Raw genomic sequence first — 14,591 nt, 5'->3', positions numbered from 1 at the left:
GTGGCTTGTTGCCTTTAAATCTCTTTTGACTATCAAAAATGGCTCTAAGCCGTTCAATTTGCAAACGTATGAGCCCCCTCCGAAGTTTACACGATCGCCCCTTAAACATGAAGTGCCTTTGGGAAAAATATTAATACACTGATCCTTTATACTTCCTTACTATAGGAAACGCTATAAGATTGCCTCTGACTTTAATAGGTGAGTAGAGCCTTCAATTTCCCTTCTAATGAACATCCGGAATTATCCATGGGGAATATAGGGGAGGGGGATATTTTTCGAGGGAAAAATGGGGAAGTAGAGAAATTTCCACGGGGAGAGGGAGGGGGAAAGGGTACAACCTTTGGAATTAGTTTTAAAAGACTGTCTAATACTTATTGGTATACATGGTCACAAGGGAATGGAACGTCTGATTTCTCACAAGGAGTTTTGCAAAGCTACTATAAGAGTAGCCTTTCACCGAAGAATGATTAGATTGTATTTTTAGTAATTGTAATATAATGATTGTGCTCCATTAATTTAGATGAGTTATAGACTATTATTTACTAGACTACTTCAATTATTGTTAAATGGCAGTTTCTGGAACAAAAGACTAATTGGTTGATTGGTGAGAATTTTAAAGCTTCGTTGGCTTTTTAATCATTTACCTTCACTTGCTGGTAAATATGGTAAATTGTTGGCTACCTCGTTGGCTGGAGTCGGGAGCTGGGGCTGTTACCCTTGCAAGCTTGATATTATGAGGTAAGATTCTTTTTTTTTCTCTTAATTCAAATTTTTGAATTTTTATTGACTATTGACATTCTGATAGGTTTAAAATACATTTGCATAAATTTTCATACTTCTAGCTTGGTTTTTTTCGTAGATTTTTCTATTTAAGTTAATTAAATTAATTTAAGTTATGTGATTAATTCAATTTCTCTATTAGCTTTACTGACTTTTTACACTTAACTCTTTTCTAAGATCACAAAAAAGTTCACATTTACACACACTTGTTTTAAAGGAAGATTTCATTTAGACTACTTTCTTTATCTATCAGTGTATATTTGTTGAAGTATATTATACGGTTAATTACTATTTAATTTTTATCACTGATTTTTATTTTTAAACTCAATTGAAATTAGTCAAAGCACAGAAGTATTTTGGGTTTTCAATTTCTGTTAATTTTTTCTCCTGTTACATTGTATTATGTTCTGTTATACCATTTTCACCTGTTAAATCTTTTCTAATTTCTGTTATATTAAATTTCTGCAATATAATTTTTGTTATATTCAAACAGTAAAATTAAACAAAAACTATTGCTTCAGAAAAAATATCTGCCCAACCATTAAAAGAAATTATAAAGTAGTCCATCGATGTGGCAAACGTAATAGATCGACTTACGTCTAGGTAACTAATGGTAACTAGTTAAAACTAGGTAACAGAGTATTCTATTGATTTTGGCAGACGTCATCGATCGACTTATATTTAGGTAGCTTGATAACTAGTTATAACAAGGTAATAAAGTATTATATTGATTATGACAAACGTCATCGATCGATTTTGTCTAAAAACAGATCAATGAAAAACAGTTGAAAATAGGGATGATACCTTTTTATTGACAGTGAATAGATATAAAATTATTCAACTGGATATTTCGAACACATATACAGTGTTCATCATCAGCAGTAAAACTCTGGTTTTACTGCTGGCACCTTTGGCACCTTTCAAAAAGGTGCCAAATTGTGGCTTGAATATAAATCGGATTCACAAAAAGGTGCCAAATTGTGGCTTGAATATAAATCGGATTCAGAGTCGCAGTGGGAAAAAGCGTAAGATCACTAAAGGCGACTAGTGTGAGAATATAAGGTCTACTCCGCTCTTGATTGATATATTTTGCATTTTTGTGTTTGTGGGATGTTGATTATTTACTTTCGTGTGTTACTTAGGCTAACTTGGTTCAAGATTCTCTTCATTATTTTTGCCCCAGTTATTTCTGTTCACTTATACCTACTCAATATAAGTTTGCTCGAAGGATGGCAGGTTTTTCATGATTCATCAATGGCACGGGGTCCTTGTCGCGCGGACTTGCTGGCACGAGGTAGGATCTTTCCGACTCTTTTTAAATGAATTCTAAGTTTGCGGTTGTGGGGGGACGCGATAGGCTGGCAGCTTTGAAGGGGAAACCTCTAAACCTTTCGTTACTTTCTGAAACTTTTAATGTTTTTGGCCAAAGAGAAAATAATACTTTTTCAGAAATAAAACCGTCATCGTATGTTTCTCCTGATGAAATAAATAGACTTGAAGATAATTCGAAGAGAATTGGATTTATAAACACACAGGGACTAATTAGTTCTATTGATGAACTAACCAGATTATTGCCAAGAAATCAAATTGATATTTTGGGAGTTTGTGAAACATTCATCAGTGATGCGACAAAACATAATGTTAAAATTCCGGGATATAATTTCATTGAAAAAAATAGACAAAACCATGGAAAAGGTGGCCTCAGGTTATTTTTGAAAGAAGGAGTGCATTTTAAACGTCTGCCAGAGCTCGATAAATATGACGTTGAAAAATTGTGTGAAATTTTGGCTGTTGAATGTCGGGCCGGAACCAAGAAATTACAAATTTGTGTCGTTTATAAGCCTCCGTTGGCACCAATCCCGCTTTTTCTGCAATCTTTGGAATCCTTATTAGCATCTTTAGACGATAAAGATGTTGTGGTCATGGGGGATTTTAATATAAATTTACTGAATTATGATGACAATACTCAAACAACCGAATTTATTTCTCTAATGACATCAAAATCACTGATTCCCTCATGTACAATACCAACGCGGGTTTCACTCACTAGTGCAACTCTCATCGACAACATATTTTTAACAACACCAGCCACGTCTTCACAAGTTGTTTTAACGGATTTTTCTGATCATTTTTTGTTGATTTCCGATGTGAAATATCAGCTTCAAACAAAAAAAGCACCAGAAATATCACACCGGATTATCAACAAAAAAAATCTGGACTGTTTAAAGGATAAATTGAATATTATCGATTGGTCTCGCGTATTTGATGCTGAAGACGTAAACTCTGCAATGGCTCATTTCTTCGAAAAATTTAACACTGCTTTTGACGAGTCATGCCCCAGAGTAAAAACACGAAAAGGAAAATATAATCAACCCATTCAACCGTGGATATCACCCTCCCTTTTGACCTCAATAAAACAAAAAAACTGTCTTTATAAAAAATTGTTATCATTCCCAAGCGAAGAAAATAAAACAACATTCAAAAAATACAAAAATCTACTTTCAAAAATAATACGTAATGCTAAAACCAAATTTTATTTTGATTCTTTTAGAGAAGTAAGTAAGTCACCAAAGAAAACTTGGGAGCTAATCAATTCATGCTTAAATCGATCACCAAAAACTTCTAAACCATCAGAAATAAAGGACGCTCATGGTCATATAATTGAAAGGGAGCTAGAAATAGCTAATTACATGAATTTGCATTTCGCGTCAATTGGACACTCGGTAGCCAACAAGCTCCAACATAACCTGCCCTATGGTCAATGTGATTATCGTACATGCCTTGTAAAGCCTTCTGTAAAATATTTGTTTTTAACACCGGTAACAGAGAAAGAGCTTTCCAATATTGGTAAGCTTTTAAAGAATGGGAATTCCCCGGGGATTGATGAATCGTCTACGAACATTGTGGAAGTTGTTTTACCGAGTATTAATAAAGTAATTTGTCATTTGATAAATCTGTCATTTAGATCAGGAACTTTTCCGGATTCATTGAAGAAAGCAAAGGTGATACCACTGTATAAAAGCTCTGACCGGAGTGATTGCACGAATTACAGACCGATATCTATTCTTTCAGGCTTTTCTAAATTAATGGAGCGATGTTTTTATAATCGAGTGTATAATTTCCTTACTTCGAATGATTATTTTTCAAAAAATCAGTATGGGTTTAGAAAGGGACATAGTACGCAGGACGCTATCCTGACAATGGTCCAATTTATTCACGAATGTCTTGATAAAAAAATGATTCCGGCAAGTATTTTTTTGGATCTTGAGAAGGCATTTGACACGATTTGTCACGAAATATTGTTGTTTAAATTAAGCCATGGCGGGATACGAGGACCAGCGCACGATTTTATCGCATCTTACCTAACAGGTCGATCCCAAGTAACAACTATCAATAAAACAGCTTCGGATCCATGCTTATTGCCCAATATTGGTGTTCCTCAGGGTTCAATTCTGGGACCACTGCTCTTCCTAATATACATAAATGACCTTCCATCAGCAACAGAAACCAACAGCCTGAATGTCCTTTTCGCCGATGATACTGGATCAGCACTTGCAGGGAAGTCGGAAGATGATGTCAAAGAGAAGCTGCAAATCGTGTTTTCCCAGCTGATTGTATGGCTAAAAGCTAATCTTTTGTCATTGAATGCCGCCAAAACGAAATTCATCATTTATAGTAGACTTGGACACAAAGCAAAAGGAATTTCAACTATAATTGATCAGGCTACAGATATTCGAATTCAAAGGGTAACTTCACTCCGGTATCTTGGTATAACTATTGATGAAAATCTATCTTATAAAGAACATTGTAATAGATCACGCGTTAAAATCGCCCAAGGAGTTGGTGTAATGAGGAGGCTTCAGCATTTTTTCCCCTATGAAGTTCTACGACTCATTTATTTTGCCTTGGTGCATTCCCATCTTACGTATTGTCCCCTAATTTATTTGGCAACTTTCAAATATCATATAAAACCGATACAGACTCTTCAAAACCGGGCTCTTCGAATTTTGCAAAGATATTTACCGTCACCTTCTTCCTATCCAAATAAATCTAAAACTGAAACTATATATTTATTAACTAATATTTTGCCTGTTTCAGAATTATTCACTCTTCATTCTTTTTTATTCAAGGTAAAATATAACCGCTCAGAACTGCCTCCGTACTTTCGTACGAGAAATTTTTTCCCTGAGCAACCTGACCATGTTTATGAAACCCGTAATAAATGGAAAATGCAGCACCTGAAATTAACCACTGAGAGATCACGGTTCTCGCCATATTTTTCGATCATGGGTTCATGGCATTTTTATCTACCATATATTGACTGCAGTAAATCTCTCCCACATATTAAAAAGCAACTTCATTCTATCCTTATAAATAAATTCAAGAATCAGTAATAAAAAAAAAATCTTAAAGTGAATAGTTGTTTGTTTGATATTGATAAGGTGGGCTCATTTTATTTTTTTTTTATTATTATTTTTTTTTTCAAATAAGTTGCCAGTCATCGGTCACCCTCGCTTGCACACTGTTTTTGTTTTGTTTTTCGGATTGATATTTGCCGAGTGTCAGTTGTTTTGTGGGTGGGTTCCCGTCTAGTGGTGAGTCGTGGATTTATTGATATTTATTTTATGCATTTGTTTTTGTTTCTTTTTTCTGTCAAATAGGTTTGCTATATTGTTATACCGGGTCTTTGTCAATCGACCTTGTGTCTCCGGCTTGACCCTTTTTTTATATATTGTGTGTGTTGTACAGAAGTTTAAATAAAATCTTGAATCTATATCTATTCACTGTCAATAAAAAGGTATCATCCCTATTTTGAACTGTTTTACTTTTGTCCTGGAAAGGCAGTGTGGTCTTCGAAGTTATCTAAACCGATCAATGTTTCAAAACGATTAAAAATAAGCTCGGATATTTTCAGATATTTTTTCGAAAGGTAGCCTTGATCTGATTGGCATATTACCAGAATTTATCAACGTATTTGTCACGAAATAAAATATCTTATGACATAAAGAACAGCATTATCATTTCTTATCCTGTTTTTGTAAAAGTTTTCCTTTTTTTTAACTTAAGCTTTGTAGCCTTTTCCATATACAAAATAGCTAAAATTTCCTGCTCTATAACTAATTTATCTAGCTTTGTAATTTTCAAAGTTTCTTCTATCTTCAATTTAGACTCAAGTAGAAAAATATGACATTCTGAACTAGTATTTTTTAAAGATGGTTTGTTAATTATTGATCAGAGGGCAGCCAGCACCCCATTTCTACCATTTCAACCAGCAACCCCCCCCCCCCAAAAAAAAAAAACCTGAGTATTTGCCTGGCCCTCATTCCCACTCCTACTGTGAAAAGTTAAAGATATTCGATTTATCGTAGGGAAATAATAAATGATCCTGAGTGTGTCTGAAAAGGCTAAGACAGAAGACGCCTGTTTGCCTGTCATTCCACGCAAATTAACAGTCCTATGTCAGTTTTAAATTCTTGGTCAACCTGCCTGAGACTCTAGGCGGGCGTATATGAATATATATGCATTATCATTTCTTATCTTGTTTTTGTGAAAGTTTTCCCTGTTCGGGTTAATAAACGTGAACGGTTAGTCTGTTATGCTTTATAGTCTTTTTCGTATACAAGATAGCTAAAATTTCCTGATTTTCTTCTGAGACAGGTCTTTTTTTTAAAGTTTGAGTCTAGGAACTTTTTTATGATATTTCAGCAAAAATCTGTAAATTTTTGCTTACGTTTGATCAAGAACTTCTGGCGGCATATATCTTCTGGTACCAACACGCGGATTTGCCATAATATTCAACTCTCCAGTGGTCTGAGTGTGCATTACTGCCAATCCAAAATCAGCCAGGACACATTCACCATTAAGTTTTACCAATATATTTTTCGATTTTATGTCTCTGTGAGCTATTGCGGGTTTACCCTGAAAAAGTTTATAAACTAGTAAAAAAGTTTAAGCACGAAATAAGTACGCATAAATGATGAAGAATCAGTCAACAGGAAATATGTTAACAGAAGACTTTCAATCCACACTTCGACGATTACTAGTACCCTATCCTACACAAAAACGTACATTCGAAGAGATGAAGATTAACCCGCCGTTAACCACGGGTTAAATATTAATTCGCCCTTCAATAAAGGGTGGGTTAACGCGTGCAATACAAAAAAGATCACCCCCCCCCAAAAAAAAAATTGAAAGACCACAAAGATGTCCGAACATCACGCAATGTAGAAACAAAACTTCAAAAGGATCATATTTTTTTAGTTCAGATATCCATGTATTCGTAACAGATTTCAGACTTGAAGTGACAATATTCTTATATTGTTATTATTTTCCAAACATAAATTTCCCAAGACTTCTGAATCTCTCCAACAGAAAGGAGTGGGTATACTATCTATCAGTTTCCTGAAAACTTTGCATGAAATACCAAACAAAGCAAAATAACTATTCACCAACTGGCATTGTAAACATCTGATTTTTGCGAAAAGTAGAATACTAGCATAAAGACTTCACGAAGCCATGGATTTGCCAAAATACTGATACCCAACTTAAACACAATTCTTCACGGTGGGAATAGTATTCTATTATACTATTTTGCTTTTTCTTTTTACAGCAAGAACTGGTCGATCGATATGGTATCGATAATGGTATTAACAGTGTTGCCTGTTCTTCAAATATGCTTTTTCGGTCATTTTTGTGTTGGATTAATAGGAATAATTACCAAAGTCATTAACGAGAATAGTTTCTTTTTTTGAAGACACAGCATACTTACCAAGCAAGGCGTTCTTTTTACAAAACCTGGTGGAAGCAAGAAATCTCAGAAAGTATCCTTACTTGCCTTTAATCCTCAGCAATGAAAAAGAAGGGGAAAACGAACACTCTTATGTGAGCATCGTAAGGTTAACAGACTTTTACTTTAATAATAGGCTAGATAATATGACGTCGCGTAATTGGGCGTTACGGGCACTTGCCAATTAAATAAAATAAGATATATTTCATTATATTACACAAAAGAAGAAATTATACAAACGCTTAACGTTCATTTGAACATATCATTTTTTCATATGTGTTGTAGTAGTTCGTGTGGGCCCGACTCATTCTTATGCGGTAGCGTTACGTCACTTCTAAAAAAAGGAAAAGACCCGGTTTCTTGTAGTTCTTATAGGCCCATAACGGTAGCTTCTACTCTTAGCAAGCTTTTTGAACACCTCCTACTACCTTATATCACTAAGCTTGCTCTAAATGATGATAATCAATTTGGTTTTAGATCTGGGCTAGGCTGTCAGCATGCTCACCGTGCTTTGACTTCTTTGTTAAAAGACGCCCATCGCACTCGTCGCGTACTTCATTTCGCAACCCTAGACTTGTCTAAAGCATTTGACAGTGTTTGTCATACTCAAGCACGGACAGCATTATGCCAGAGAGGAGTAAATCCGTCGGTAATTCACGTGCTTCATTTTTGGTACTCCAATTCTTACCTTCGCCTTAAGTCATTAGATAATTCTTATTTTGATCATATCCCTGTTCGTTGCGGTGTAAGACAAGGGGGAGTTCTTTCGCCATATATTTTTAATGCTTGTATTGAAAATGTATTATCAAAAATATCGACTACGTGCCTACTAGGACCATCTGATATCTCATATCTGGCTTATGCGGATGACCTTCTTCTGATTAGTCAAACTGAGTCTGGTCTTGCCCGTTCAGTGAAGTCAGTTACTTCTACTTTCCCCGATATCGGCCTGTACCTAAATATTGACAAGTGCGAGTTTCTTGTTTTCAACGGTAATAATTGTTCAGAATCACAATACTGCAGTGGTTTTAAGATTCCTCGTGTTAAATCGTTTCGTTGGCTTGGTATAACAGTTTGCGACTCTATGAATGCTCTCCGGTCTCGTGTTGTCAAAGATATTGGTGATAAGCTGAGGCTCGGTTACTCTAAGATTGTAGCAAATCGTGGACACTATAGGAGAAGAGCGCTAACTCGGCTTTACTCAAATTTTTGTGATCATTCTGCACTCTTCTGTTCTGGTAGTAGGCCACTTCTGTTGACTGGTGATCTAAAACGTATTCGCATAAATTATTACCGGTACTGCAAATTTATTTTATATATACCTCGTTCTTACCGGAATACAAAACCGGTTAAAAAGTATTGTGCGACAGATATTACTAGTGCTTTCGAAAGATTATCTGCCAATCTAGCTATTGAAGAGCTTTATAGGCTAGGATGTTTTCATCACCTTATCCGTCTTTTTTCTGTATGTGATTAGATTTGTTTCTTGTTTTACTTTTGTTGTTTTTCTTTTATATTTACTCCACTTAACCTCTGTTTTGTGAAGTAGGTGATAAATAAATTATTCATTGTTATTATTAGCTAGTTAGGTTGATTAAAATTATCAGCTCCAATAATAAAAAAAAAAAAAAAAAAAAAACAAATATGTAAGTGTGAAATTTTACAAACAAAAATACACACAAAGTCGAATATATAAATGACAAATCATATTTATAAATAAGAGGTGAAGTGTAGCTTAGAAAGAGGAGAAGCACAAATTGAACAGAGGAGGAAGGGAAGCACAAATTGGAAAGAAGAAAGTGGGGAAGCAGAAATTCGAAAGTGAGCAGAGGGGAAGCACAAACTAAAAAGAGAAAAGAGGTGAAGCATAAATTGGAAACAGGAAAGAGAGAAAGCAGAAAATTGAAAGAGGAAAGAAGGGAAGCAGAAATTGGAAAGAGGAAAGGGGGGAAGCAAAAATTCAAAAGAGTACAGAGGGGAAGCAGATATTCATAAGGGACAGAGGGGAAGAGGAAATTGAAAAGGGGAAAGAGGGGAAGCAGAAATTCGAAAGAGGACAGAGGGGAAGCACAAATTAAAAAGAAGAAAGAGGGGAAGCAAAAATTGGGAAGAGGATTAAGAGAAGCACAAATTGGAGAAAGGAAAGAGAGGAAGCAGAAATTTGAAAGAGGACAGAGGGGAAGCACAAATTGGAAAGAGGAAAGAGGGGAAACTAAAATTCGAAAGAGAACGGAGGGGAAGCAGAAATTCATAGAAGGACAGGGGGAAAGCGCAAATAGGGAAGATGAAAGAGGAGAAGCACAAATCAGAAAGCAGAAAGAGATTAATCACAAATTGAAAAGGAAAAAATGGAAGCACCAATTGGAAATGTTCTATAAAAATAATTACCTGAGTGCCGAAAATTTCCGTATGTAGATGCAATATACCATTAGTTGCCGATATGCACAATTTAAGTGCTTCTTTTGGGGTCAGTTGAGTCCGATTCAAATAGTCATACAGGGATCCAAGTGGATGGTAGTGAGTAATCAACCATAGCTGAGTCACAGAATTGCGCGATATTACGTCACTACCAATATAGCCAAGAATGTTTTCATGACGTAATAGAATAGTACTGCAAAATAATAAAAAGAATATTGCGTCACTAGAAGTAAAATAGAAGAGTCTTCGGAACTATTTAGAGCATTTTATTCTTTTCTTTTCTCAAAAATAGAAGAAAACGGACGATTTCGAGGAAAAAAGGGCAAACAGACAATTTTTGGCGGTTCTTTTCGGCGTTTTGGAGGCTATGACCCATCTATGCATACCAAAGTTCAGCTTGTTGTCGACTAAAAACTTACTAAGCTACGAAAGGCATCTAACAGCCAAACCTGTAAACCAAAAAAGTCTGAAAATTTCCAAAGAAGGGGGGGGGGAGAGCAGCCGGTACACTTACAAAGTGTGGTGCCATACTAGGCTATTTCTAATAGGAGATTCATCTTCCCTTACTATGGTTCCCTAAATGTTAATTTCTTTCATGATAGGTATTTGATGATGATCGTCCGTTGCCGTATTTTCCAAATAATTCCCCTTTTGAAGTGTTCCCTTTCAACAGATCTCGTAACGCTAACTCAAGTGAAAAAATCATACGATTTAATAGCAAACAACAATCAATTTTTGTTTCTCTTTTTGGTGCATACGCCGCAAGATAGCATTACAAAAAAAGAGGGAAAATTATTCATAATGAAAAAGTTATACGGTTATCTAGATCAATGAGAAAGAAAAGATAAAGAAATTTCTTCATGATAAAGTGTGAATCCAATTTATACTGCGAATAATATTATTTGGATAAAAGAGTTGGATGAAACTGTTAGTGCTGGGATAACATTATCATCACAATCTGATCCGCGTTTAAATGAAAAACCCGGCTGAACCTCAATAACCTGTTTTTTGCACAGCGCAGATACACATCCCCAACAAACTTCAATGCACTAGACATCCCCATTAAAACTCTTCTCGTACCCGCAAGGTTACCCATACCATACTCTAAATAAACTACCCTTTTGAATTGTCTAGTTCTTCTATTGAGTCTTTCAAACAAGCCCTCTTCGTAGATAGCCTACCCTTCTGACAACTTTCCAGCAGACCAGAGGTTAAACTTCAGAATATAGAGAGAAGAAATACAGTTGGCCACCCCCCCCCCCCCTCTCCCTATCTTTTTTTTTCTTTATTTCTTTTTACGACTTTGATAATCTGTAGGCAATTTATTAATGTTTCGAATCACTGACGTAATAAAACTATTTAGTTTCCTACTAAGTTATTCAATTTTTTCGCTAGCCTACAACAATAAGATATTTGTTCTCCAAGGATTCCTGTGTGACATTTGGTGAGCTGTACTATTTCCGACTTTTAAACGTAATTTTTACGATCAAACAATCAGATTAAAGATTTACGCTATAATCTTTTGAAATTAGAAAACTGTAGTAAATAGTAATTGGAGATAAATTAGTTGATATAAGCTTTTTCTATTAAGTTCTAGACATTCCGATTTTTCCCATCTGTAGTACAAGCGTGGTGTTCAAATCAAGGAGCAGCACATTCCCAAACATTATGCATCCGATTAAATAGATGTTTGAATTGGGTTAAAATCCCTTTTTCTTCTTTTTTTTTACATGTGAAGTTGAGATAACAATTTTTTTTCAATCTCAACACATAAAATTCCTTTTCATCTGTCATAATATAAAAATTGTGTAACAACTTGCTGTCTAGTAACAAGTTAATTTATGTATATTTATGGCTGTCTTCTTCGTCCTAAGAAATGCAAACAATTGTCCCTAATAATATTAGAGAGCTAGCTAGGGAGGTTAGGGAATTTCGGAGTTAGGGAGCTTATATAATATAATATTATTATATTATTAATATAATAACATTGGGACTTAGCTTCTGGCATGAGGATCGTCGAGTAGCTAAAGTTTTTAAGTTTCCAGCCAAGGAGGCTAGCCCAAATTAGCTAGCCTCTCCCTCCCACAATCAATCTTTTTAGTTTTTATTTCCACATTGAAAATTTGTTAATAATTTATTTTTCAAGTACCCAATGAAACAACCTGTACTAGTTTGTGTTTTGAATTACCTACGCAAAATATAGCTATATAGTTTCCCACCTAGTCTCGTATATTACTATTACCCTTATTTACAATTACTATTACCCATATTACACTATTATCCTTATAAGGGTATTATCCTATTACCCTTAGAGTCTAACAAAGAGTTAGATGCATAAGATAATATTTAATGGATAATGTCTAAGGGCGATAGCAACACACGCAAAAATGTGCATATACATTTATATATGGTTACAAGTCAAGAGCCAAAATAGTCAAGAGCTAAATAAAATTACGAAAATGTCTTTAATGCCTGAAAATAATTTTGGCACTTGCTGAAATGCAGCAGGAAAAAACGACACATAATATCAAATTATTTCAGTTGCAAAAACTTTTTTTTATTTATTTAATTTCTCATTTATTTTAAATAATGCTGGAAAATCCAGCGCCCCCTTCATGGGAATTATCGTCCCCCATGAAAAATTTCTCTCTGGAAAGATACTCCCACGTGATCCCTTAATACGTACCACATAATATAATATCAAATTGTTTACCTGTAGACCTCTGTTTCTCGATTCCAAGATGCTTCATCTTTTGAGAAAAATATTTTGACAGCCACACTTTCTCCATTCCACCGACCTCTCCATACCTCACCATAGCGTCCTTTCCCAACACACTCGTTGAGGCTAATTTGTTTCCCCAGAGTCCTCTGTATTAACAATGGTGCTCCAGATCCGCTACCAGATGATACCGAATGTTCAAAAATCTCCTTTAAAAAGAAGATTAATTAATTACACAACCTGTTGTAGCGCAGTGAATTGATGCTCTGCTTGGCAATACGGAAGACTAGGGTTCGACTCCCGCTGCAGCAAGGTTAGACGAATATTAACACGTTTATTCATTAATTACAATTTTCAATGAGGAACAACAGGCCAACGAAAAATTAGTTCGATTTTTAATCCAGGTAGTTCTAAAGTTTTCGCGAAAAATCAGGGAAATACGAGGGTGAGTCTCAGGGCCATACGGAAAATTAATTCGATTTTTAATCCAGGTAGTTCTAAAATCAGGGAAGTACGAGGGTGAGTCTCAGGGCCACAATTCACGCATAATTATTTAAGTTTGAAAAGTGTTTAGAGACTTTTTTTAGATTCTAGTTTGAAAAGCACCCCTCTCTCAACCCCAAACATGGATCTGCCTCAGAGGTGTAATTTTCTACGGGGCAGGGGGAAAGTACCCCTCCCAGACTTCACTTTGCCCTTTCTCCCAGCAGAAATTTAGTTTCTTCAAAAATCTTCTGAAAACTAAGATAAGCCTGCACAATTCAAGCATCCGCAAAAACAGGTTAGTTTTCTTTAGTATACCTTCACCTTTAAGGTTTAATGGTTTCAATATATGGTTTAACTCAAAACTATATGGTTTAATATTGTTATACCTTCACCTTTATGGTTTAATATGGCTAATTTTCAGTCTTCACTGTCATTTTCCCTTGATTTGGGAATTTTTGCTCCAGCTTTGCCCCTCCTCCCCCCCAGGATTTTGGCGAAGCTACGCTACAGCTCTGCGTACGTGTCTGATCTATGAACATAAAATTTTGGTACGATAAAGGAAGTCGACGTATAAAAATGCCATCACTGAAAACTTTTTTTCTTTTTACAGACTTGCAGGGTTACTATCTTGGCGCAAAACGTTATGTAGAGGGTATGCACCCGGGATTCTGCACCCTGGTTGGTCAAATAAGGTCCTACGTAAATAGTGACATTGATTTTTTCTTTCATTGGGAAGAGAGGGACAGAAAAAATTTGTTTGATCTTAACAAGACGGTACACAGCACGGTTTTCGTTTCTTATGTTTGTCGTGTGACGTTTACTAATTAGTAATGCTAGATCATGAAATGAGCAGGTGATGCGACGCAAAGTGCATATGCACATGTATTTCTTCTTCTGACTTATATTTTTATATTTTTGTATTATATTTATATTTTTTTTTTGCTTATATTTTTGTATTTGTAGTAGTGTTTTCTAGAGCCAATCCTACTAAGTACGTTTGAGCCTTAGCGACTTAGTCACCTTAACATTAACTGTCAAACGTCTGTGTTGCTGGTAGCTTTCGATAATTTCAAACTATGTTTAATAATTTGGCATATTACCTTCTTCACTACTCTCCCAAGCCCTTTTAGCTGACTTAATTACAACTTTTTTATGTTAAAAAACTTCGGAAATCCATAGGTAATATTGAGGTTGGCACACCATCCTCAAGTGTCTGAAGACATATTAAATACTTTTTCCTAAGTTACTTTGAAAGGAACCTTGAAGTTGTTTAAGATGTGTTTATTTATGCTGGATCATGAAATGAGCAGGCTACAGTATAATAATAACTATATCTTTCAAGCCCTTCTTCTTGCCAATCAGCATTTAAAAAGAAGAAAAACTTTATTTAACCCTTGAAGC

General features: G+C 35.3%; 1 protein-coding gene across 2 annotated transcripts in view; it reads right to left on the bottom strand.

Annotated features, from left to right (window-relative positions):
• Positions 1-14,591, bottom strand: part of LOC136027922 (activin receptor type-1-like) — a 50,156-nt gene that overhangs the window by 10,011 nt on the left and 25,554 nt on the right. For both annotated transcript variants that reach the window (XM_065705365.1, XM_065705366.1), the window contains exons 6-8: positions 12,699-12,913; positions 9,956-10,178; positions 6,512-6,699 (exon numbers count right to left, since the gene is read on the bottom strand). In XM_065705365.1, coding sequence (XP_065561437.1) covers positions 6,512-6,699; positions 9,956-10,178; positions 12,699-12,913 — 626 coding nt within the window. The remainder of the gene's footprint in view (positions 1-6,511; positions 6,700-9,955; positions 10,179-12,698; positions 12,914-14,591) is intronic.

This window comes from Artemia franciscana, chromosome 6 (genome assembly GCF_032884065.1).
Source record: "Artemia franciscana chromosome 6, ASM3288406v1, whole genome shotgun sequence".
Classification (NCBI taxonomy): Eukaryota; Metazoa; Arthropoda; class Branchiopoda; order Anostraca; family Artemiidae; genus Artemia; species Artemia franciscana.
The sequence above is the reverse complement of the archived record's forward strand: the minus strand, read 5'-3'. Positions and strand labels throughout refer to the sequence as shown.